The 26,901-nt window shown below is 44.0% G+C and overlaps 1 protein-coding gene and 1 long non-coding RNA gene across 7 annotated transcripts in view; one reads left to right on the forward strand and one right to left on the reverse strand.

Moving 5' to 3' along the window:
- Window positions 1–26,901, forward strand: part of RUNX2 (RUNX family transcription factor 2) — a 233,988-nt gene that overhangs the window by 103,659 nt on the left and 103,428 nt on the right. For 2 of the 6 annotated variants that reach the window (XM_043591571.1, XM_043591574.1), the window contains 2 exons: window positions 20,187–20,252; window positions 21,871–26,227. The exons of 2 other annotated variants lie outside the window; for them this stretch is intronic. In XM_043591571.1, the coding sequence (XP_043447506.1) occupies window positions 20,187–20,252; window positions 21,871–22,349 (545 nt within the window). In that variant the 3' untranslated portion in view covers window positions 22,350–26,227. Of the gene's footprint in view, window positions 1–20,186; window positions 20,253–21,870; window positions 26,228–26,901 lie in introns of those variants that run through there. 2 more of the 6 variants (XM_043591572.1, XM_043591575.1) reach the window with 1 other exon arrangement.
- LOC122489583 lies at window positions 9,863–10,682 on the reverse strand. The gene is made up of 2 exons (XR_006298943.1): window positions 10,567–10,682; window positions 9,863–10,196 (listed from the first exon to the last, which is right to left on the reverse strand). It is a non-coding gene; the product is annotated as an uncharacterized LOC122489583 (long non-coding RNA).

The following is a 26,901-nucleotide window of genomic DNA, read 5'->3' on the forward strand; positions in this document are numbered from 1 at the left end:
CAGTCGGTTAAGTGTCCGACTTCAGCCAGGTCACGATCTCGCGGTCCGCGAGTTCGAGCCCCGCATCAGGCTCTGGGCTGATGGCTCGGAGCCTGGAGCCTGTTTCCGATTCTGTGTCTCCCTCTCTCTCTGCCCCTCCCCCGTTCATGCTCTGCCTCTCTCTGTCCCAAAAATAAATAAAAAACGTTGAAAAAAAAATAAAAAAAAATGAGTAGGCAGGATATATTATTCAATTGGGTCAGAATTGGTTCGAGGTAAATCTCGGATCCCATTTGACGGTACTACTGTCTAATTTTTTTTTTTTTTTTTTTTACGTGACTCTCACGAAATTCATGAATCTCCAATCCATGACAGTCACGTCAGTAAAATTCTGCTTAGGTACCAGTGTCCCTGAATATCTCAAAGGATTTCTTATGCAGGAAGGTGTCATCTTTTCCAGAGGGACTTCGGCCTTGAGTGATAAACTTAGAAATGCAGTCAGGCATGGTAGACTGGAACAAGACTGACGTTTCTATATCCAGAGTTCACCGCTCTCTCTCTGATCAAAATGGACACTGTTCCAGCTCCCTGTTGTAATTCGTGATAATGCCATAGTTAATGGAATAATAATAACAAATATAATAATAGTTATAAACACTCCACCCTGTGCCAAGGAGAGCAGTGATTCATGATAAATCAATAATAAACCCATTGATGTGGTCACATTAAATCCATACATAATTAAGAAGAACCCTTTCTAAACAAAAGCCACCGAAGGAATTAAAATAGGCTCGGAAAAGAGGAAAAAGTCTGATAATAGTGTTGTGGTACTCATCATTAAAAAAAAACAAACCTGTAAGCTTCCAAACTATACCTTAGGAAAACAGTACATGCTCAGTTTTGCTTAAGGGTACAGTGGAGAGTCGACCTGAAAGATTCTGAAAAAGATTCTGGGCAGTTAGCAACAGAAATAACACAAACAACAGAAAGTTATTTTTCTGACCTTAGAAGTTCGTAGGTGTCACAGGTACTGTACCTTTGAAGCATTACTAACTAGTGTCTTGTTTTTTGGTCTGCTCTGACAATCTCTGTCTTTTAATTGGTGCATTTAGACCACTGACATTCAAAGTGTTGGATTGACATGGTTGGATTACTATCTATCATATTTGTTACTATTTTTTATTATTGCCCTGTTTTTTATCCTATTTCTTGTCTTTCACTCTTTTTCTTTTTTTTTCTTTTTTAAAGTTATTTATTTATTTTGAGAGAGAGAGAGAGAGAGAGAGAGCACAGGGGAGCGGCAGAGAAAGAGGGAGAGAGAGAATCCCGGGAAGCCTCCACACAGACAGCGTAGAGCCTGATGCGGGGCTCAAACTCATGAACCGTTGAGATCATGACCTGAGCCGAAACAGAGTCGGATGCTTAACCGACTGAGCCACCCAGGTGCCCCTCTTCCACTCTTTTTCTACCTTTCGTGGTTTTAGTTCAGCATTTTATATGATTCTATTATCTCTCCTTTCCTAGCATATCAGTTATGCTTCTCTCTTTACCCTCTTTTCATGGTTATCCGAGTTTGCAATATACATTTACCACTACTCCCAGTCTACCTTCACTAACACTATAGCACTTCATGGATAGATAGTGTGAGTACCTTATAACCTATAAACATCTGTGTATACGTTTTATGTGGACCCAACTTTTCAGCTTCATTGGGTGAATGCCAAGGAGTGCAGTTGCTGGATCACGTGGTAAGAGTGTATTTACTTTTGTAAGAAGCTGCCAAACTGTTTCCCAAAGTGGCTGTGCCATGCTGCATTCCAAAGCAGCAATGAATGGGAGTTCCTGCTGCTTTATGTAATCTCTTTGTGCCTTTATATCTAAAGTGGGCTTCTTGTAGATTACGTACAGTTGGATTTTTTGATCTACTCTTAACAATCTCTGTCCTAAATGGTGCTCAATGATCATTGATGTTCAAGTGCGTAATGATACTGTTGGGTTAATAGTTGGATTAACCTTGGAAGGGTTAGTAAAACCTCAGATGACCTGTTTAATCCAGCAGATGATTAGAGCATTTAAATTGGGACATACACCCCCAAAATTGGATTGAACCCAACACTGATAAAATAGCAGCTGCTTGGGGTGCCTGGGTGGCTCAGTCGGTTAAGCGTCCGACTTCAGCTCAGGTCATGATCTCACAGTCCGTGAGTTCGAGCCCTGCGTCAGGCTCTCTGCTGATAGCTCAGAGCCTGGAGCCTGCTTCGAATTCTGTGTCTCCCTCTCTCTCTGTGCCCTTCCCCTGCTCATGCTCTGTCTCTCTCTGTCTCAAAAATAAATAAAAACATTAAAAAAAAATAGCAGCTGCTCAATAAAATTGTGTTGCATTGGTTTGGTTTATTCGAAAATACTCCTTCCGAGGCCCAGGCATATAGCACAGTGATCAAACACTCATAGCATCACTTGCAACATGCTGGAAACAGCGCTTTGCTGGAAATTGAGGAACCTGAGTTTTGAGCAGCTCACTTAAGTTTTCTACGGGTCTTAGGTTCCTTGTGTGTGAAATGAGCGAGTTGGGCTAGATACGCTCCAGGGTGCATCATAAAGCTCTGAATGTCTGTGATTCTAAAATAAGTCCTGAAGGGGTGGGTTTTCTCTCAGAAACATTTAGGAATCAGCAGATCAAAAATCTGCATACCGCCACCCATAACAAAAATAAAAGCTAGCATAGTACTTGGTTTATGAACTAAATTAGTAGGAATAACTACTGTAGGTGTCAAGAAAAGTTTGTCTTGTGTTTCAGTTGATTCTGTTGAGAAACAATGTAGGATCAGGTGAATTAGTGCCAAAGACCTTGACACTTGACCACAGGTGACTTTCTATTTAACGTGAAGCCTCTTACGCTTGCATATGTGTCTGAGTCTGCAGAGAGATTTTGAAACCACAGCTTTATTAAAATTAAAAAAAAATGATTGACATTTTATATACCTTTGCATGGTTTTATGTGACTTATCTAACCTGGGGTTGGTTATAATGAAATACAATTTATCTTACTGGAGAACTGAGAATCTTACCCGCTAACCGTTATGAAAACAAAAGAATAGGTGAACTCTATTAATAATAGGCTAAATGGGATGTGAGGACCAGACTTTCTATATTAAAGAAATAATATATTTAGAAAAAATATTATTAGAATTATAACAAGAAGTTCCTTTTAGTGAAACATTGCTATCATAGTACTTCATGACCACATGATAAAAGTCTTCATTAATACAAATTATTGTCAACATTAAATCCACTCGTTTATTGAGACTGTTCCGGTCACCAGAGATACAGTGATGGGTAAGACAGAAAAGCTCAGGGAACTTTATCTGCTGACATATGATATAGTCATTAAACAGTCTTTGGAGCCAGACTCTGTGGCTTTTTGACACACTGGGCTTCATTCTGGGCTTTTTGACTCACTTGCTGTGTGATCTTGGGACTATTACTTAGCTTGTCTGTACCACAATTTCCTCATCCGTGAAATGGGCTAATAATAATAATAATAATAATAATAATAACAATACCACTAACTTTAGAAGGTTGTTATGAGGACAAAAGGATAAAGTACATAAAGCTCTTAGAATAATGCCTGGTAATACATGTTAGCTATTATTGGGGAAGGGTAGGCAATTGAAAATGAGAAAATATTACCTAGGGATATGTGCTGTAAAGAAAGTAAAATAGGGTGATGTTATGAGGAAGCTTACTGCAGACAGCAGAGAAGGCCAGAGCAAGGGCCCTGAGGTGGGGAGAAGAATGTCCAGTGGCTGGAGTGGGTAGAAGATGAGATGAAATCAGAGAGATTGCTACTCCGGGTCATGCTGGTCCTCTGCTGGTCAGGAGCAAAGGTTTGGGTTTGCTGGTCCGAGAAGCCATGAGCCATAGGCAGATCCTTTTTTTTTTTTTTTTTTAATTTTTTAAAGCTTATTTATTTATTTGGAGAGAGAGAGCAGGGAAGGGGCAGAGAGAGAGAGAGAGGGAGAGAGAGAGAATGGGAGAATGCCAAGCTGGCTCTGTGCTGTCAGTGTGGAGCCCGACATAGGGCTCGAACTCATGAACTGTGAGATCATGACCTGAGCCGAAATCAAGACTGAGCCATCCAGGCACGCTCCTGCCATGGGCAGATCTTAAGCGGAATCGTGATATAAATGGATTTCTAGTTTCAAAATGTCACTCTGGCTGTTGGGGGGAGAGCTGTGTAAGAGTATGGGGGAGGAAGCAACAGTGTTTTTGGGAGGCGGTGGCAGTCACCCTGGTGGGAGGAAGGTGGCTTCCGCTTGCCTGAAAGTGGTGAGGACAGAGACACTCTGGACGGGAGCGGGTATTTTGCCTGGATCATGAAAATGTGTTAGCCGTGCTTGTCCCCAGCTGTTGGTCTACTTTAAAGGAATAATACTACATCTTATAAAATTTTAGTTAACCTTTAGACATTGTTCATACACCCCAGAGCGAAGTGGTAATTCAGGAATCGCTTGAGTTATTGGGTGAATACAAAACCACCAACCTGGAAAATTCAGGCCAGAAATCCATTTAGAGAGCTGAAATGCTTGGTTCGGTTGTTTTCATTGACACATTAATCTGATTATTTCCAGGAGCTCCCCTTCCTTGGCGCTGTGCAAACACAGATTTCAGTGCAGTGAAGCACAATGATTAGATTAATTTGGGGGAACCACCGGCATTGTATGTTCTTCTAACCCTCTTCAAGTATAGGTAGTACGTTTTCAATGTCTTTGATAGCTTTGATGCACACCCATTCCTTTTACTCCTTTAAGACGGAATGAAATGCGGGGCGCCTGGGTGGTTGAGTCGGTTGAGCGTCCGACTTCGGCTCAGGTCATGATCTCGCGGTCTGTGGGTTCCAGCCCCACGTCGGGCTCTGTGCTGACAGCTCAGAGCCTGGAGCCTGTTTCAGATTCTTTGTCTCCCTCTCTCTCTCTCTCTCTGCCCCTCCTCCACTCACGCTCTGTCTGTCTCTCTCTCTCAAAAATGAATAAAGATGAAAAAGAAAAAAAAGAATAAAATGAAAATCACCACACTGGTGTGACCAAGCTGGCTATGCAGGTGCTTATACCCAGAAGCGTGCAGCAACAGTCCTGCAGCGAGGAGACCCCTGAGCAGGAGCGGGGGGTGAGTCACGTCTGGCTGGCCAGCTAATATCTTGCCATATGAGCAAAGTAAAGCCAGGGGAGGCGGAGTGCTTGTCCTCCCTGTGAATGGGAAAACCACCTAGAACAGCTTCTTCCCAGAGGATTGAGAAACGGGGGCGTATCTTAAATTGGAAAGAACTTGAATCAGTAGAATGTGCTAAATACACACTGAGGGTGAAGGAGGAAGCTTTAAATAGCCGAGCCAATTAGTCTAAGTGTTGCAGTCAGCTGTCGCGCCCTTCCGGGATTCTTTCACGGTGCCCTGTGCCTTAAAAAGAGATAGCCTCACCCCCACCGCCACCCCCACCCTTCAATTAGGGACTCTAGAAGTTAGCTTCAAGATCTTGTGAAGATAAGAGCAATTCTGTACATTTCCTGTTTGAAAAGCAACAAAAGCCTGACTCTCCGTGGACATCTGCTGCTTCTTGGAATCCGAGGCGCAGAGGTCCGCGTGCTGAAAACTCACATCGCTATTTTCCAAGAAAAGAAGGAAAGTGGTAAAATCCAGGTCTTAGGAGCAGTGACCCAATCTACTTAAAATGTATTTGAGGGATCCATCTTGGGTTTTAGAAGTGCAGAGGACTCAAAACAAGATACAATTCAAAGAGGATCAGCCTCTCATAAGATGGGAGATGTTATCAGAAGTCCAAGGGCTCTGAGAACTTTACAGATTGGAATTCTGGGTAATAGGTTGGCTGTTTCTTTGGCGCTCAAACCTAGTTTTTAAGCCTTCTCCCCGGCTTTGTCATTAGGAATGGAACAGTAAAGGAGAATAGAAGCCAAAGTTTCAGCGTAAGGAGGAGGCAAATCTAGATTGAGAAACAACAGGTAACAAGCCACTGGGGGGAAAGGAAAAGTCACTGTGAAAGGAGTAAACTTTAAGAACAGCGTACTCTACTAGAAAGAGGGGTGTTTTCTCCCCAGGAGCCAGGAGTTCTAAATCCCTATGGTACCAATGTGTGTAATTAATTTTCTTCTTCTTCAGTTGAGGGGTGGTCTTGATCATGCTCATGCTTAATTAAGCCTCGGGTACTGTTCTTTTTCACTACCACACTGCAGTATAATATTGCAGATCACAGAACTGGTGACTAGACAAAACTAGGACCTTAGGGCTAGAAAACTGGAGCCACGGTTACGTTTTAACCCCGGGCACACGCTTCCCAAGCCAGTATTCAAAGTGCCAGCTTTGGGCGTGCAAAGCCACGGCTCCCTGGGTCCCCGAAGATGGCTAAGCTGCGAAAGTGACTTTCCTGCTCTTCTTTGCCAGGTTGCCTGGTGCCTAAAAGAGAAAAACTGTTTCCCCAAAGTGAACTCCACCCCCAAGGGTCTTCTTGCCATCATTTAATAACAAAGTCACCTCTCAACGTATAAATAGTAGAACTTCTAGTTAAAAGTTGGAAACCAATCTTTCCAGAAGTTTATAGTTTTTTTAACATTTATTTTTGAGGGAGAGAGAGAGAGAGAGTGAGCAGGGGAGGGGCAGAGAGAAGAGGGAGACACAGAATCTGAAGCAGGCTCCAGGCTCTGAGCTGTCAGCACAGAGCCTGACACGGGGCTCGAACTCACGGACTGCGAGACCATGACCTGAGCCGAAGTCGGACGCTCAACCAGCTGAGCCACCCAGGCGCCCCTAGAAGTTTATAAAAATCACATCAGCTGTACCACTTAGGTTATGTAAAATGCAATGCTTGAGGTAAAGGTCTTCAGCTGCCCACAGACGTGGCAGGTAAGCTCTAACGCATATAAAAAGCAGGCTGGCATTGAGGGAAACGGGATGAATAAAGAGATCTGTACAAACACACTCAGAGTTAGGACTGTGGATTCACCCGCAGCATCACACTGGAGGTGAGGAGGTCTGTGGCCCAGTGTAGCTAGGTGACAGGTGGATTCCAGCAACAGGGCGGGCTGCTGTCTCATAGGATGCCGGCCTGAAGGCTGGGTCAGCTGAGAGAGGTGGAAACTTGGGCAGGTGTCATGGAGCGTGTGAAGAAAAACTAAAGACACCACCAGGAAGGAGGAGGCATCCTCAGGGGGAAGCTTGAATTCTTCTACTGCTCTAATTCAGGAAATCCAGAGAGCAAGGAAGTTGAAAAGACTCAGGACACTCGGGTCATCTATAACAGGGGCTTTTTTGATGTCAGAAATTAAAGCTTCTGGATATATGTATGTGTGTGTGTGTGTGTGTGTATAACACCATGTATTCTAAGACAAATTAGGTGCTGAGGAAAATGGAAAATGGGGTGAATTATAGCAACTGAGTCCAAAGGGGATAGTAAAATCTTAGCATTAATAATGATAATAATATCCAGATAGTATTTTAAGTATGTGGAAAACACTTTTCATAGACATTGTCTCATTTAATCACTGTTAACAGCTCATTGGAGTGTAGATACTACTGTAGTCTCTATTTTGCCAGTAGGAAATTGGGGATCTGAGACATTCAGAGACTAGACCTAGGTCACATAGTCAAAGACCAGGAGAGTCAACCCTCAGCCCCAAGTCTTTTGGTTCCAAATGTTCTTTCCTCACTATGCTTTGTCCTAACAGTCTCCCCATATCAGAACCAGACTTTGCTACAGAGCCTGCTGGGTATCATCCCGGGAGGGAGTTCCATTGCATTGGTCTTTCCAGCCTACACTTGGGGGACATAACACCAGCAATCCTTACTAAATTGCTGACGTTCATACTTTATACAGGTCAGGGTACCCAAAATAAAGTAAAACTCACTGAGTTCCTGCCAGAAATAACAGTGGAAACAGCCCACCCCCTAATTTTATAAATCTCAATTTTATTCGAGAGATTAAAAATGTACATATTAATGAAATCTTAAAACCTCAAAGTACGTATTTTTATATGTTGGACAGGAAAACCTAAGCTACTTAAATTATGCATAACTATACCTCCTATCCTGCAAGAGTTGGAAAGGTTGATGTAAAATGTTAATTTGTTTTAATTTCAGATAGTTCAGATCAAAACAACTTACTTGACGAATCCCGAACAAGGAGCTAAAGAGAAATAGCTCACTTCGTATTTCTCATCAAATGTGTGAGCCTAAAGCTAATTTTAACCCTCTTTACTGCTCAATTTGACGATGAAAAAGCTTTTGTAAGAAGTGTTCCCATTTTCTTTAGGCCTCCATTGCAAACTGTCATTGACAGTTACATTTGTGTGTGTGTGTGTGTGTGTGTGTGTGTGTGTGTGTGTGTGTGAAAGTATTCCCTATTTTCTAATTGACATTTGTTATCTGGAGAGAAAACCTGGGTATTTTTTGCGTGGTGGATATACCTCATTTAAAACAACCCTGAGGGGGCACCTGGGTGACTCAGTTGGTTGAGCGTTTGACTTCGGCTCAGGTCATGATCTCACAGCTCGTGAGTTCGAGCCCTGTGTCGGGCTCTGTGCTGATGGTCAGAACCTGGAGCCTGCTTCGGATTCTGTGTCTCCCTCTCTCTCTGCCCCTTCCCCACTCACTCTGTCTCTCTCTCTCTCAAAAATAAATAAACATTAAGAAAATTAAAAAAAAAACCCTGAGATACTATTTTTTAATGAATGGGCACCTTTCTTTAGAGGAACAGTGTTTCTAATAGAACTTTTGAAGGTATGTTTGGAATTCTGCAGGTTGCCTCACATGTAGCAGAATCAGAATTTTGGAGCTAGAAACCCAGGGAGATGATTTAGTTAAATTCTGTCATTCTTACTGACAAGGAACGTGTGGGTCAGGGAGGGGAGGGGACTCCTCATGGTTGCCTGCTCGCCTGGGACAGTGCTGTGACCAGAACCCAAATCTCTGGCTGATAGTCCAGTGCTCTAGAATGGTTTTCTCCTGCTACATTTCTAATAGGCTGCTGACATTTTTTCTGTTACTGCTGCACATGGATGGCCCCTTGTGATCTGAAGAAGAAAAAGAGCTACCCTTAAATTATCTCTTCCTCCTTTGCTCTTTCCTCTTTTACCCTGAAATTAAATCCTTATGAAGAAACTGAATAGATTTTGCCCTGGCTTGGTGACAGTGTCATCTCTCTTGACCAGTCATCGGCTGTTTTGGTCCACATCTGGAAGAGACTCGGTACACTGTATTCTCGGGCTGGGAACAGTCGGACTGGGGTTTGTCCGTGGCAGGCAGAGAATTGTTTGAGAAGGAGCTACCACTGGGCTACTGTTTGTCCCACAGCACACAGAGCAGACCAGGCGCGCTTGCTCACTCTCTTTTTTTTTTTTTTTTTTTTTTTTTAGTGTGTGTAGGGGGGTGGTCATCAAAACAAGTAGCTATTCTCAGACACCTTAATACATAATTAGGTATGTCTGTTTACACTTGGGAGACAGAAGGCTTCACATCCCAAAGAAATTCAGGGAGTCTGGGAGCAGCCACAAACAGATGTTGCAAATGTCCATTTGTGGCAAGTTTTATGACTATAGCACCAGAAGTATGCATGGAGGATGAAACCCCTCTGAAGGGATGTGTGTGTGTGTGTGTGTGTGTGTGTGTGTGTGTGTGTGTGTGTTATCAAGTGGAGTAGAAAGTGAAAGGAGATCTTCCCCACCCCCCCCTCCCCGATTTGCTCTAGTATTTGTTTATCTCCTACAACAAGGAAAAAGTTCACTATTATTTAGCTTTGGCTGTTTGAAGGCTTTTGCCAAATGCTTAACAATCTGTAGGGTTTGATTTCTCTCAAAAAAAACCACTTTGAGAACAAGGCTCTATGTAACTAAGATGTGTTTGTTTTTGTTTAAATCACTCAGAAGAGAAATCATCTCTTGTCCATTGTTAAAAGAGAGGTTTCAATCAAAGGAAAATTCTACATATTCTAAAATATACAAACAGCTCTTTGAAACTGATGCCAAATCAAACTCTAAAAGGGACGTTTCTCTTGCAGAAGTTTTGAGTTAATTCCGTGTGCGAGGCTTGAGTGGAAAAACTCTGAGACCGTCAGAGGAACCAGTTTCTGTAACACCGCGTTTGGATTCGGAAGTTGTATGAGGGGCTTTGTCTCAGGATAGGGTGAAGTCTCTTGTACGCGGTTTTAGGATCAACTCTAGAAACAAAGCAAGAGAAATTCTTTTCAGAGTGAGTCAGTTTTTCAGTTAAATAAAACTTAGTAGTTTGTTTCCTGATGTTACTGGATCCGAACCTCCAGTGGGAGAAGGTGTGCCTGTCATCCCTTTATAAAAAAAAAAAAACTTCAATTGAAATGTTCCCCTGTTGTTAAAGAAATACTGTCCTTTGGCCTATCATGATTTCTAATAGGATGAAAAATAGTGGATGCTAATGAGACGAGCCCAGTGGGGAAAAGGGACACAAATTGGAATAGGCAGAAACCAGAAGGCATACATAGAGTGCAGTAAGGGTATTCCCATCTCTTTTTACACACACACACACACACACACACACACACACACACACCCCATGTGTTGCTCTGAGAGGAGCGACAGTGTATTTAAAGATACGAAGGACAGAGCCTGTTCTCAAGGAATTCGTAGGCTTAGCCGCGTGATAAGGGGGATGCTAGGTCCTCAGCGTGTACACGCCTTGAGAGATACGGATGGAGAACGAGGTGCAGATGGAGAGGTCCCTATTGGGCTAAAACAAGAACATGAGAAGAATCTTTGAAGCAGAGGGGGATTGTGAAGTAGGTTTTAAAGGCTGCGTAGAATTCCAGGGATAGGAGTTCCGAAATTGCTATAAGATAGGATGGGGGGTGGGGATACTGAGGGCCTGAGGGAATCATGTAAACCAGGGCACAAAGGTGGGGAGATGGGGGGTCGTACGGGAAAGGGAAGAGGGTCCAGTTTGACTGGATCGTAGACTTGATGAAGTGGAGTAAGAGATAAGACTGGAAAGGTAAGCAGAGACAAGACTGCTCTCCCAGCAGACATTTGTTGTGTGTCTGTAGAGATCTAGAAATGTACATGTACTTGAGGAAAGAGTGGGACATGAAGCCACAGAACAGGTAGGCAGTAATGAGCAAGGAAGTCCTGAGGAACCAGTAAGTTGGACAAGCTGAGAATTCAGGAACCCAGATGAGCCTTGCGGGCAGAAGGTCTAAGACGCACACAAAAGTGGGTCTTGATTTGAAGGTAACCTTCTGTCCCAGCCAGGAAGGCCCTTGTGTTTTCCTCCGGGGACGGGAACCAGTCCCTGGGCATGACCAGCAAAGGCCTATGCTGGGGAGTTCAGTGTGTCCGTCGGACTGTAGAGGGAGAGAGGGCAAACATAAGGATGCGTCCTGGCAGGATATAGCTGGAGCCCAAAGCCTAGGGCTTGGATCCTAGATATTGGTATGGATTGTGTTAGGCCCGTCCTAGCTGTCCCCCCTTAGAGCTGACTGAGTGGTTAGTACTTCGGTGATCTGGTTCAAATTCTGGGTCTTGGGACTTTGGGTGGTTTGAATCACATGGGCCGTTGGATCACATGGGGGTGCGCTAAGCCTTTGGAGGGAATATCCAGGCTTCTCAGCTTTCGACTAATACTGCCTCGGGGGCAGCTGCTGCCTGGATCCGACTCTTCCTTCCCCCAGGGTCTTTCTGGCTCAGTGCTGGACGCAGAGGCAGGGTCTGCTCCGAGAGGAGCAGAACTTTTCCTACTTTAGCAAGCGGAGAATTGAAGTCCAAGCTGAAAACACAGTCTGTGCATTCAGGGGATGGTGGTCCCTGTGATGATTGTCTGCTGTCCTCACCTCCTCTCCCCACTGCAATGGGCATGCTTTTTACAGGAGAGTTCCGCTGGGGCCTGGAACTGGGTGTGCGGGGTAAACCGGGACTTTCAGGATTCTGAATCTCACCTCCGGGCTTGCCTAGTTTGGACCCAGTGTTTCAATTTTCTTTTCCTCTCACTCTGCTAGTTCAAGTGGTACTGGTAGGAAGGAATACCCTTTGGAGGTGGAGATGTTTATATTTGCTGTGTACTTTTTTTTTTAATTTTAATTTTTTCAACGTTTATTTATTTTTGGGACAGAGAGAAACAGAGCATGAACGGGGGAGGGGCAGAGAGAGAGGGAGACACAGAATCGGAAACAGGCTCCAGGCTCTGAGCCATCAGCCCAGAGCCCGACGCGGGGCTCGAACTCCCGGACCGCGAGATCGTGACCTGGCTGATGTCGGCCGCTTAACCGACTGCGCCACCCAGGCGCCCCTATTTGCTGTGTACTTTTGCCGGTTTTCACTTATGAGGGTCTTACCCGACAAACAGAAAAAGCGACTGGCCCAACATTCCTTAGAGCATCAGTGGCAAAGACAATCGGGGAATCCGTTGTCAAGCATGGCAGACAGGTGGCATGTGTCAGCCTCCCCATTCCACACCCCATCCCCACCTCTGTCCCCAGGGCTGTCTTTGATACTTGATCAAGCCCCCTTTTCACCATTGCCCTCCAGGTGGGCACGGCCGATCAGTTAGAATCGGCATGACGAATGAACCTGATTTTCTGCACGAGGAGGGGATTGTGGCCGCCGAGTCCCACAGGTCTGGGGCCAGGTCCTGGCCACCTGTTCCCGGTCTATAACTTTGAGGAAGTCACTTCCCTTAGCTTCAGTGTGTTGTCCTCAGTGTGGGGGTCAATGACATTGTGTACCTCACAGAGCTGTGGGGAGGGTTCAGTGCCATAACGTGAGTGGAATACTTCAGTAAAAATCCTCTGCAGATCAGAGCCCTCCCCTCTCACTTGTCTGGCTAGCCAGTCTTTCCTCTTAGTGAAACTGGCCACGTCATGGGATACCGTGGATATGAAATCTCTTACGGGATTCCTATGGTTGGCGCAAAGCAAAGGCTGTTCTGTTAAGCAATAGCCCAGTGCTGGTTCCCAGCAACCTGGAGTCAGAGCATTCCTGAACAATGGGTTCAGGCATGCTACCAAACTCCAGAGAAACGCTCCTTAGATTTTTCCACTAAAGCACCCCAAAGGGCAGAGGAAACCCCAGGGCTCCTTCACTGCTGCTGCTCTCCTCAATCTGTTGATGCAGCCCCAAAGAACCCCCGCTCCTTTGAGAAGAGCCTTTTCAGGTCTCTTCTCTTCACGTGAAATTTTACTCTGTAAAATGCCTGTTTTTGTTTTAATCTAAAAATAATGTTTGAACTTACTAATACCCGTTTTATGCCCCTCTTAAAAAACCCTCCCCCATTTGTTCCCTTCTTGTATTTCATGCCCTCCTATCAGCTAAGCTTTGGTGTCTAATATATAACATCTCGACCAGTTCATAAATTTCTGCTTTTAATATAGCCTGAGTTACCACTAGCGCAGGCCACGAGAAAATACCAGGCTGTCCCCTCTGCATTCAAGCTTTTTTGAAAGATTTACTGAGGAACAATTTATCATTTAGTTGCAATTTTTAAAATAATCTTAATTGGCCACATATGTTATCAAATAAGAGCGGGTCTTGGAGCCTCCGCCCCCCCTCCGCGTCTCCCACCCCACCCCCGCGCGCGCATGCGCACTGCCTTCTGCCAGGATGTCAGAAAATGAATTCTACCACTCTGGGCAGATACCATCGCAGGAAAGCCTCCCCGTGATTTAAGATAAGATTACTGATATTGATGCTGTTATTTTGAGGAGGGGAAGACTACTGCTTTTAAACCTCTAGCCCTCTTTCTCCTAGTTTTTCCTCTCTTAATTATGACTCCATGTTTTGGTAGCCATAAGTCATTAGTGGTTTTTAATTTCTCTGAAACTGAAATAAGGTCTGAAAGGCTGGATTTGTCCCTTTTTTCCTCCTTTTTTCCTTTTTTTTTTTTTTTTTTTTTCTGGCTAATCGGAGGAACGCAACCACATCTGAAGCCACTTGGCTCATTATGAATTTCATGGAAACTGATTCTCTGAAAGTGTTTCCATATGTGTGTTCCCAATATATCCCATCCTCTCTAAATGGGAGCACAGACGTGTGCATGGGCTGGAAATGGCTTCAGGATGTGACAGAGCAGTCATATGACCGCCACGGCACCGTGGGTGGCCCCTTCTGAAAGACACGGTGTCCTGGGTGCTGGCCTCCTTCCTGCAGCGGATCTGGTTTCAAAGACTACCCACCCTTCCTAGGCCTTTAAAAAGTTCTTAATCAGGGCCTAGCAAGAAGATCTCTCTCATTTTTCCTCCGTTTCTCTCCATCCCCCCCACCCCACCCCAACCCCCTGGTTCCTTCCTTCTCTCTTACCCTCCCTCTCTGTGTGCATACACTCCCACATCTCCTAATGCCTGCCTCCTTTGCCTTCAAAAAGAGGAAATATAGTATTCCAACAATATCCTCAAAATTTGGGTGGGTTTAAGGAATGGTTGAAGTTTCTGGAAACTGCCAGGTTTGTTGTTTTTTTTTTTCCCCCCCTCTCTCTTTCCTCCAGCATAGCATACTTTCTTAGCCTTAGGATCAGCTGGTCTTTCAGAATTTGTGAGCATGCAGTGGAAAAGTACAATTCATTACAACACGGAAAATAAATATTTATCCTGGATAGTTGAGGCACTTTTCCTCTCTTTTGCAAAACTATGGAGTTTGCTAGTCTGACCTTCCATTATCTTAAAAAAATTGGTTTCACATTCTCATTTTGCTGGTTTCTTCTCCATCGGTGTGATCCATTACATTTCTCCGTGTAGGGTATGTTTTTCCAATTATTATTTAATGTAATTACAAGTAAAGCTAATTTAATGATAGATTCTTGATCATTTTCAAGTGAGGGGGGAAATTCAGGGAAATTAAGAAAATTGATGTAAAAAATCCTTTAAAACCTCAGTGTGGAAAATGCAAAGGACTACCCTGCATATAGTCCAAAATCGATTTTTGGATGATCTTTACACAGCGTTTCTGCTTCTGTCATGTTGCCTGTTAGTAATGCTAGTAACTCATCTGTGTAGCACATTTTTTGGAAGTACTGTCCTTTCTTAGCACTGCACTATGTCGTAGGTAGGATCTAAAAGGATACACGATTCTTATGCTTAATTTGCTTTCCCCTTGGTTGGAAAATGACAATACTTCTCTAAACACAATGATAATACTTTAAAATGTGTGGAGTAGACTTTACATACATAAATGTTCAGGATGTACATGAAAAAGCAAAGATGGTAAGAATTTGCATCCTGGGAAGCTGTTGTGTGTTGGTGAGCTTTTTTTTTTTAAAATTTTTTTAATGTTTATTTATTTTTGAAAGACAGAGTGCTAGCGGAGGAGGGGCAGAGAGAGAGAGAGAGAGAGAGAGAGAGAGAGAGATGGAATCTGAAGCAGGCTCCAGACTCTGAGCTGTCAGCACAGAGCTCAGTGTGGAGGTTGAACTCACAAACTGTGAGACCGTGACCTGAGCCGAAGTCGGACGCTTAACCGACTGAGCCACCCAGGTGCCCCTATTGGTGAGCTTTAAAGATAGTGCTTGCCCAGCCTTAGTCTGGCAGAGAGAAGAGAGCTGGTCCTGAGTCTGGGGAGAGCATGCGCAAAGCTCCAGTGAGGGTCCTGAGTGTATGTCCTGCCGTGAAGAAGAGGGTTCATACTGGGGAGCAGTGAGACGTGACATTGCAAAAGTAGGACAGAGAACTCCGAATATGCCAGTAGCCGCCTCCTCACTTTCCACCCTTCGTGGGGCAGGTGCCCGGTCATGTCTTGTGAAAGGCTGACCTGTGCCTGGGTGGGGGTGGCGCCCTCCGGTTTTACAGGAAGAAGAGCCTCGTTTTAGTCTCCTGGTATCATTCACATCTACCTCGTCTCCAGACTTCCATTTCTTCATCCGTAAAGGTCGTCTTCGATTCTTGTGGACTCTGATGTACTTGCTGCCTGTACTAGTCCAGAAATTCTGACACAGTGTGAGTTTTACCCTCTGGTACCTTTACTACCTATCCCAAATAAATAACCTGTGTGGGGGCGGTTGCCCCGGGATCACCTTCCCACAGGCCATGTTTCTGTGGCCTGGCACTCCTGCTCCTTCCTCTGTTGTCTCTATGGCCCCCAGGATAGACATAAAATACAGATGCTGGGGCTAAGGATACCGGGAACAACACCAGTGGCAAAACAGAGGTAATCTGTTCACTAGTGGTGATTGATTGTCCGAAACATGAGGTCAGGTGATGTAATGATGCTTGGGAAGAGCTTTGAACACTCTTTAAAGAGAGTTTTATGAGGATTTATAGTCTGGAGTGGTATTAGAATGCATGTGAGGTTTGATGTCAGCATTGCTTTAATGCTTATTATATCTATGTTTTTAATGCGTCAAAAATGTACCAACCATTGTACACAGTTCCTGATCCCTAGAATAGCTTTCTTACCGGTTCATTCATCCATCCGTCCATATATGTACATTAAAAAGCAAACCCCCAAAAACTTAAGCTCCTACCGTGCAGAGGGGATATGAGAGGAAAATAAATCATGACCTTTACCATCCCAAGCTTACTTTATAGTTGGAGAGAACAGGCTAAGAAACAGCTGATAGTTCAGTAAAGTAGTGACTCTTAAGGGGCCAAAAGAGAGACACAGAAAATAAATGCTATTGGAACAGGAGGGAAATAGGAAATTATATAATAGAGCAGTTGGGGGGGGGGGCAGCTAGAAATGTTGTAGAAAGGGAAGAAGATTCTTAGAGGAAAGCAGCTCTGTGGCGATCCTGAGTATTCTACGTTCTGAAGGAAAGAATGCCGTGAGGGGGTTAATAAAGTACGTTGGGCTTATTTGAGATTTGTCGAAGCAATAACTCCTACCATTTAAAAGGCCCCAATGAAGCTTTGAAGTTAACACCTCATTGTGGAGAAGGATGATGGCTTTTCATTCTGTACATTTATACCCTTACATTCAAAAGTAGGACAGGGGACTCTGCCTGTGCCAACATAGTTCCATCTGGCTTCAAGGCCCCTCTTCCTTTCCTGCACCTGACCTGCCGCCTCAGGTGGGATGTGTAAATCCCACTGCTGAGAGGGGACAATGCACGGGTACAGGGTTTCCTAGCTGACAGCCCCAAATGGCAAGTACCCAGTCTGTTACTGTTTTCAGACTCCTGTTTCCATTCGTTCTAGGGATCTCCTTGCTTGTTCTCAGGCCGACCATGATTTACGGAGGGCCTACTAAGTGAGATGTATGCAAAAGCGTTAGGTAAAGGCCTAGAAACGTCAAGTAATATTGTTATTAGGCACTGAGGGGGAGGCCAACAAGGATTAGACAAATCTCTGCCTTCAGCATCCCACTCGTGACCCAGGATAACTAGCGCTAGAAAGCAGTGTGTGAAAGATGCCGGTGGGGGATTGCAGACCACAAGACCTGAAGATTGGGGGCTCTCTTTTATGCTCCCTTTTCTTTGGTTTCATTTCTTGCCACCACACTTTTCATTTGCTCTGAAGACCCAAGAAACCCTGTTGGGGAAAAAAGAGACTTTCCTTTCTCCCGATAGACCTTGGCTGGCGGGATGGGGCGGGGGAGCGGGGGGAAGAGGCAAGCTTTTTAAAATTTCTTTTATTTTTATTTTTTCATTATTTTTAATGTTTGTTTATTTTTGAGAGAGACAGACAGAACATGAGTAGGGGAGGGGCAGAGAGAGAGGGAGACCCAGAATCCTGAAGCAGACCCCAGGCTCTGAGCTGTCAGCAGAGAGCCTGATGTGGGGCTTGAATTCATGAACTAGTGAGATCATGACCTAAGCTGAAGTCAGATGCTTAACCAACTGAGCCACCCAGGTGCCCCAAGAGTTTTTTGTACTTTTAATGTTGGTTTTATTTTTATTGGAGCTTCATGGGCATTTTATTAACATACTCTTCCCATGCATATTAGGCTCTGCTGGTGCTGTTTTAATGAGCAAGGTTCTTGCAGCTCTCTTTATGAGAGCTGCATTCCTTTGCAAGCTATCTGACTGTGGCCAGAGGTACAGATAACAGTTCCAGAATGAAACGCGTCTGTAGGAACCCAGCAGGTCCTAAGGGAATCAAACCCTTGACCTAGGTCTCATTCACATCATGCTATGAGCAACTGAACTAACTGCCCACAATTTAGCAGATTAGATCCAACAAGACGTCCAAGAATTTGTCAGTATATCCCAAAGACAGTAACTCTCATTGGGGCAACATGTAGGCACCAGAAGAGCCTTCTTAAATGTTTTTAAAAAAAGGCAAGGTTAGATTTCTAAGGCAAGATACATATGTACCTATGATGGTGTCAACCAGATTCCTTAAGGGTAACTAAGACCACAAAGAGGTCAGAAGTCATGGCTCTGTATCTCTCAAGCAGCGTGATTTTGTCGTGTACGTGCCTCCCCTTCTCTGGATCTCAGCTTCCCTGCTTGTTAATGGGTAAGATTAGAATGGATTATCTTAGCAGTAAATGAGGGATTTGGCCTTTCCATCAGAGTGCCCCAACCGGCAAAGGAGGGTAAATGGGTACTATAGAGAATCTGGAGGACACGACCTAAATCTTTGTAAGTGCAAAATTTTGTTGAAGTCACTTTTTGTTTGTCTCCCTAGAAATTCACCCAAGTGTTGTATTCTACTCCATATCTTTTGTTAAGTTTGTAGTTGTAATGTGGCTAGTTACACAGGTATGTGTAGTTTAGTAGACAATGTCAAGAAGGCTGTCTAAAAGAATACCCAAGTTCATGTGCAAAACAGAGATTAAAAACAGATACTACCCTGTTCAAAGAAAGAAAGTTTAATTGTATCGTTTACTTCTGCACCAATTATTATAAACTGAAGGTTAGGGAGGGCTTTATTTTATTTTTTTCCTTTTAAGTTTAGAATTTTTTCCTTCTCCTCACCATAGATTATTATATAAGGGATCTCATGTGAGACTGTATGGAGTTGTTAATATTTCTTCATAGAGAACACATTGCAGGGTGTTTCAGAAACATTTCTTGGTAGCACGAACTGAGTAAGGCAATTCCAGAAAATTCTACGTTTTGTAAGTTGTAAAAATGACTGTTTACTCCCTTTAAAGTCCACATTAGCTCTCTTTGCCCAGAAGGAGTTACTCTTCAAGACATTACAGTCTCAAATGACCAGAAGTGATTGGTCAAAATTCTGTAAACCTAGCAGAAATTTGTTGCATTGTTTTCTATAAACCACAGCCAGAGCTCAATAATTGAAAAATGAATGTCAATTTCCATTAGCTGGCATCTATAAACCAAAAAGGTACAGTGATCCTGGCATATGACGGGTAATAAAAACATCAGCAGAATGCATCAGGTAAAACAGAGAAGGTGAGGGGGTGGAGGAATAAATTCAAAACCATATTGGAGTTTACTGGCAAGGCCCCACATCGGGGGTTTTAATGAGGCTTCTGCATCAAAATAAGGGAAACCACATGGAATTTTAATTATGACTACAGCATATTTTAAGTACAAATACCCACGAGAAGTTGTTTTTTTTTTTACACTGACAAGCCTATCTGTGTGAGCTCTGTGCTTCTGTGGGGGGGGTGGGGGGTGGGCAGGCGTTGATGTTTTAAGTGGGGCTTCTTTCTGTTTGAAATTGTTCACGTTACTCTGGTTTCTCTCACATGATCCAAGCATTGAATGTAATCTGTACAGAAGTGGCCTGCCTATTACTGTTAGCTCCGCCAGCCCCAGCTCACCAGATGCTGTGTGCAGTGAAAAGGCTGGCCAAGGAACTTCTGTGGCCTCCACGTAGCGCCTGTGTCTCCCAAGGCAGACTGCATAAGCACGGAGCGGGGGTGGGGGTGGGGGGACCTTAAATCTCATCTGCTCCCTTTTGAGCCTCTGTCATAATCACTACTTCCACGTTTTAACATTTGAGCCGGCGAGGATTTTGCATTTGGGAGGGTTAGGCAGGGGCCTGTCGAAGATGGAAGAATTTATGAAAAGCACAGAGCAGCTGCCCAGACTGCGTTAGTTTTGGTTCGTCATCTTGAAAGTGTTCGCTTCTGGTATTAGACGCCGCTCACTAGCTTCTTACCCTCTGCTTATGGGCCTGGGGCATCCGGGAAAGCACTGAAGAGGGGTGGGAACTTCTCTGCCTCCCCCTCCCCCTCCCCCTCCCCCTAGGCTTTGCTTCTCCTGCTGTCTTGGAGTTCAAGGTGCTAGAACCGTTAGAGCTGGAAGGGAACTTAGAGCTCGTCCCCCTCATTTTACAGATGATGACACTGCCACTTCTGACTTCTGCCTCTGGCCTTCCACTCTCAGTAAGAAGAGCCAGGCAGGTGAGACTTTTAACAATTGCGGGGGCTGGGCTGGGCGGGGCTGTCTGATCGGTACTGTCCAATGTTCGAGAAAAACTTTTGTTAACTCTATATGGCTTTTAAATAGTCACTTTGGATTACAAACGCACATCATGGCACTTAGGGAGATCACAGGCGGTGTGCATTTTGACAAAAATCAAAACTCTCAATCGGCACCTTTAAAGAAAAGTATCAGGATTATGCCTTGAATAAATACTGGAGTATCCAAGAACAAGGGCTAAATAAAAATGGGGCTGAAGAAGTACCTCCCGACTAAGGCCTTGAAGAAGTCCTAAGTGCTTTCCCTTATGGATCAAAACTATAGAAAAGCAAACACGTGAGATGCAGAGAATTGGAAGATTTTAGATGCGACACAGTCTTGAGAACACCAGTATTATAGAAGGTCTTGTCATAATTCTGTCAGTTTTAGAAAATTGTAACCCGGTCGCTGAAGATCACAACTAAATTTTTAGGCATTTCAGAAAACTGATTTCTACATGAAGTGGTTTATGGCTATGGTTTTATGAGTTTAAGCACCAGCAATACCTATTAAGGAGGCACACTGGTAGCTTTAGAAGTTAAAGGCCTTTCCATTTCAGGGCAAAGCCAGCTTTGCCTCCAGGTACCACTTGGAATTAGCCTGAAGCTGATTCCTTAGGACGTGGCACAGGGCCCTGGTGAATGGGTGTTGAGGCGCCCTCTTACCCCTCTCCCCTGGGCGCAGAGCGTCTCATGAAAGCTACGGTTGGCCGCTGGCCTAAATGAGGTCCTGGGTCTCCCATTGAGACACGAAATGCGTTGATTCCTAGGTACTATAAGCCTTCCCCCCACCCTCACTTTTAAAACCCACTTATTTAGTGTATGACCCTAGGGAGAATTTCTAAGGGCTAGACTCTCCTCATGTGCCCCCAGAAAAGTAAGATAGTTCCAGAACACGTTGAAATCTGGCTTGATTTCAGTCCGGTTTGATTTTTTTTTTTTTTTTTTGAAATCTGTTACTAAGATGAAGAATAAAACAAGATTATACATTATTTTAAAAATGGAAAAGAAGTAATAGGAACATGTTAGGGTATCTTTTTGAAGTTCCTTCATTGGTGAAGGGGCCTTGCCAAGAGTACCAGTAACAAAACTGATCACTTTGGGGTTTCTTTATGTTGGGTTGAGAAAATAAAATTAGGTTGAGTGACTTAGTAAAAATGTCACTTTCAAATATCTGAGCTGCAATGAGAAATGAAAAGAGAAAAAAAAAAAACAAAACCAATGAGGATTCAGTCTTAAAGTCTGAGGAGTGAATCTATAATGAGCGGTGTTGGGTTGGTTTACACGTTAGACCTAGCACACATTTGGGCTTTTTTCAAGGGGGTGAAGAACTTAAGGATACGTGCCGCTAAGACGGTAAAGTGGAAAAAAAAAAAAAAAAAAAGACTGTCTAGTGACCGGTGCATTTGAAGGTCTGTTTGTGGCTTTGCTGTTCCTTTTTGGGAGGCTAAAGTTTCTTGGTTTTTTGTTTTTTTTTTTTTTTCTTGTAACAATTCTCTCTTTATTTTAATTGATATTTACAGACTTTTTTCCCCCCCCCATCTTCTGTTATAATTTTTAGGTGCTTCAGAACTGGGCCCTTTTTCAGACCCCAGGCAGTTCCCAAGCATTTCATCCCTCACTGAGAGCCGGTTCTCCAACCCACGAATGCACTATCCAGCCACCTTTACTTACACCCCGCCAGTCACCTCAGGCATGTCCCTCGGTATGTCCGCCACCACCCACTACCACACCTACCTGCCACCACCCTACCCCGGCTCTTCCCAAAGCCAGAGTGGACCCTTCCAGACCAGCAGCACTCCATATCTCTACTATGGCACTTCGTCAGGATCCTATCAGTTCCCCATGGTGCCGGGGGGAGATCGGTCTCCTTCCAGAATGCTTCCGCCATGCACCACCACCTCGAATGGCAGCACGCTATTAAACCCAAATTTGCCCACCCAGAATGATGGTGTTGACGCTGATGGAAGCCACAGCAGTTCCCCAACTGTTTTGAATTCTAGTGGCAGAATGGATGAATCTGTTTGGCGACCATATTGAAATTCCTCAGCAGTGGCCCAGCGGTGTCTGGGAGCCGCATCCCAAATGTATCGATATATACATATATAGAGAGAGCGCATATATATGTATATCAATTAGCTATCTACAAAGTGCCTATTTTTTAGAAGATTTTTCATTCACCCACTCAGTCATGATCTTGCAACCATAAGAGGGTAGACACTGAGAAGCAGAAGGCCCAAGAGAGACAATCGTATTCAGGTTTCAGATGGTTTTCTATGTAAGACGTACTTTCACAAAGGAAAAAGGTATTTTTGTTGTGTTGTCGTTTGGCCTGTTATCATAAATAACCCGTTCCTATGCCAATTCAGAGAGGTGGACTCCAGGTTCAGGAGGAAGAAGAGCAAAGCCGCTTCCTCTCTGTGCTTTGAAACCGCACACCCTCACGGTTGCAGCTGTGTATGGACCAGTGCCCTCTGCAGACCAGCTTACAAAGCCAGTCGAGGTGCACGCGGAGGGCAAAGAGGTAGAATGGACGCTTCCCGCATGGTGCGATCCATTCAGAGTAACTGTTCCAAACTGCTCTCAGACTTACCGCAAGTTCTCGTACGATCTGTTTGGTTCAGTTTTGTTGTTGTTGTTGTTGTTGTTGTTGTTGTTGTGTTCCTACTTTTAAGAAAGCGACTCCAAAAATACTGATCAGGATAGATGATTTTATTTTACTTTTTTGTACTTTTTTTGTTTCCTTTTCCCATTTAACCAAAAAGAAATCCCAATCCTTCGATCCTTACCCCCTTCTCCTTTCTCCTTTTATGCAAAACTGAAAATGGCAATACCTTATTATAGCCATAATGGTATAGATAGTGTTTGTGTTTGGCTGTGTGTTGTTTTCTTTTTTTTTTTTTTTAAATTATGAATATGTGTAAAATCTGAGGTAACTTGCTAACGTGAATGGTCATATAACTTTAAAGATATATTTATAATTATTTAATGACATTTGGACCCTTGAAACATTTCTTAGTGTACTGATGTGTTGACTTCGGTCTCTAAAAGTGCTCTTTACTAAATAACAAATTTCTTCAGTGGGCTAGAGCCATATCTGAAATATTGCTAAGCAGTTTCAGTTCAGGCACAATGTGATTTTCAAAAATACGTCCATCTCCAAATATTTTAGATGTAGCTTGTTTTTGTGACGTATGAAGGAAATGTTATGTCTCGTTCTTTCAGATCTTTGATCGCCTCTAACACAGCTTTGCCTTTTAAAGCAATAATTGGGGATTTAAAAACCAACTCTTAGCCCTTTATCTCTTATTGTTGCCCTTTGTTAGCATGAAATGCTGGAGTGATGTGGTTTCCTAATTTCTTTCAAATAACAATGACTCTTGTCATACTAAAAAGACAAGCACAAGTGAATCATGGAACTGCAGGAAAACGTTCTGCCGTTTCATAGTTAAAGCAAAACTCTAAATCGCCAGGCTTCACAGGGAAGACGTAGCAGGCGGCCGCACTTGTGGCTGAAGGGTCCATCAGGATGCACTTAGTACAGGAAAGGCCAAATTGTCCCCGGGGATTCTTAACCCACCGGCCTTGCCAAACAGAAAGTCAGGAGAACCCAGGCCTGCCCTCCCCGAGGCCCCCCCCGCCGGCAGCTCTCCACGGACTCTGCCCTTAAAGGAGCAGATTCAGTCATTGTCTTAGGGGGGAGCGGGTCATCTGAAGTAGCAGGCAAGCTCCAGCAGGTAGCTGACCTGAGAGAATACCTGGCCTGTGGGGAGCCACAGCCAACCCTTTTGCGTCAAGGGAAGGCAAGGTCATGTGGAGTTTGGGATCTTAACTACTGTGTATGAATCGGATCGGAAGCCCTCCTGTAAGATGCACTTTGACCGCTCCTGGCGACCACGTGGCAGATTCTCAAGCGGGAATCCTTAATCCAAGCCAGGATCATTCGATGACACCACCGGGCAGATCCCTGCCTGGGCTCCCACAGGTCCGGGCCCCTTCCTTTCAATTCGGTGCCCCTCTGAACAGAACTGTGTAGAGATTTGCCTCCAGCGCCTAGAGACCCCCTGCTCTGTCGTCCTGCCGCAAGCCCGCTTCACTGGCCGCCAGGCCTCGCAGGGCAGCGTGGGGGGCCCCGTGCTTCTCGCTGGGCGCCTCCCTTGCAATCGCCCCGACTCCTCCCAACCAAAACCGAGGGCAAAACAAAACAAAGCAAAACGAAACTCTTTGCCTTCTAAAGGTTGTATACCAAGTATGCTTAGATAAATAAGCCACTTTTCTCTTAACTAAGATGGCAGTAGTAGCTGATACTATTTATTGTTTGTGTGTGGTAGCTTGAAGCACGACACTGTCCATTTATTTGTAAGTGTAAAATATGTGTGTGTGTTTCAGCAGCACTTAAAAAAGCCAGTGTCTGGTTACACATTTCAATTTTAATTAATTGACCTAAAAATGTTACCGCCGGTGCCAGCTGTACCCTATTTAATAAAAAAAAAAAAAAAGGTACTATATTTGTACATTATTTTTTAATGTTAAAAGGGCTTTTTTAAGTTTACAGTACACATACTAAGTGACTTTAGGGATGCTTTTGTGTTGAAATGTTATTAGAGTGGCTGCAGGCAGCAACCCAGAAACACTTTAAAAGTTTTTTTGTTTTTGTTTTTGTTTTTGTTTTTGTTTTTGTTTTCCTTGGGAAAAATTCAAGCACTTGTCCCCTCCCTCCAACCACTCCAAAGGGGTAAGTCACATTTCTTAGATCAAATTCTGCCCTTTGTCAAAGCCTGGGGGTTAAAGTTTTCTTTTTCGTTTCCTTTTTTTTTTTTTTTTTTTTAACTGAACCCTTAATTTGCACTGGGTCATGTGTATGATCTGTGATTCGAAGACCAAAGCAAAGCCTTACTACTGCTCCTACCGTGAAGCCATGTAGTAGCCAACGCTCTGTATTTCCTTCAGGTTAAAGGAGCATGGTTCTTGGTAGTGCCAACGTTGCTGGAGTTCACAGCGTGGCCCACACAGACACGCTGATCTGTTTGAGTTGTCTCACAAATTGTAACCTCTGCCAGGGCCCCCGAACAAGTACCACAGCGTTGGTTTTGGATGAGGGAAGTGACCTCCAGCCTGGAACCGAGAGAGACGCAACAGATGAGCTATGGGTTACTCTGTAGACAGTCTCGCCCCACCGGGGCCTTTTCAAAGGAAGCTGAGAAATCCACACCGTCAGGGCCCATCCGTTGCAAACTCAGAGGGGACGAGATGTGTGCGCTGGCTTAGAGTTCCCTCCATTCCCAGGAAAGGAACGGACTCAGAGTCTAGGTTAATGCATGGAAACACAGAGCATGAGCGAGAACAGGAGTTATTTCTAGGATATTCGAAAGAACAATAACCAATAAAATAAAAGCGACTCTTCCAAACCTTGAATTTGTTGTTCTTAAAAAAGGAATGCATTTAAAAAATATTTTCTGTGTGAGAATTTTTTAGATGTTTGTTTACTTCATGTTTACAAATAACTGTTTGCTTTTTATGCAGTACTTTGAAATATATCAGCCAAAACCATAAGTTACAGTAATTTCTTAGGTATTCTGAATAAAATTCCATTTTTCCTTTTTGGATATGCTTTACCATTCTTAGATTTCTGTGGAACAAAAATGTTTGTAGCATTTTGTGTAAATACAAGCTTCTCATTTTTATTTTTTTCCAATTGCTGTTGCCCAAGATCTGCTTTCCCTGCACATATTGTACAAATTCTGGTTTGTCCCACAGGCCATGATTGTGGATGAGTTTACTTTCAACTTCAAAGGGACTATTTGTATTGTATGTTGCAACTGTAAATGGAACTATTTGGCATTTTTTTTTTCTCATGATTGTAATATTAATTTGAAGTTTGAATTTAATTTTCAATAAAATGGCTTTTTTGGTTTTGTTATGTGTGTACATTGGGTCTTTTCTCGGCCGCGGCTCCATTCTCTAGTCTAACGCCTACTCCTGCCTACACCTGGGCACTTTTTGGCCGTGGGACTTGCCAGGGCCGGATGAGAACAGAGGTCTATGTTACTGGTGAGAGGTTGAAAAATCTCCGTGAGCGCTACCTTCTTCTTTTGTCCTACTCCTACAGGGGCGTGGGTGAAGGATCTAGCAGTGAACTAACTCACTTCCCTATCAGCCTGTGTCTGAAGGAAGGAGCGCTCACCCCATCCTTCGGTAAAGCCCCTTCTTCTATCTACGGGGCCAGTCCAGATACAAAGACAGCTGTCTCGATGGTCCTGTGGGTCTAATCTCTGGGCACATGAACAAGGGCCCACAAGTGAACCCTTGGCTGTGGTCAGATCTCCGGCAGCCTGGCCATAGCCGGTAGTCTGTTTTCCTTCCCACGTCTCTCTTGGGTTCTTAAAACAGAAAGTCAATCAAACCTCAAGGGTAAGTAAAAATGGGCCTTGGCCTGGAGAGCTCTAGCCTCAGAAAAATTCTACTAGCGAGCATAACTATAGTTTGGAGTTTTTTTGTTTTTGTTTTTTTGTGGGCCATAGTCTGTTTTTGGTAAGTCCCTCCCCTTCGATAAGGTTGAGGGCCTGGGGTAGAGTGGTGGCTTTCTTTATGT

Source organism: Prionailurus bengalensis, chromosome B2 (assembly GCF_016509475.1).
Source record: "Prionailurus bengalensis isolate Pbe53 chromosome B2, Fcat_Pben_1.1_paternal_pri, whole genome shotgun sequence".
NCBI classification, from domain to species: Eukaryota; Metazoa; Chordata; class Mammalia; order Carnivora; family Felidae; genus Prionailurus; species Prionailurus bengalensis.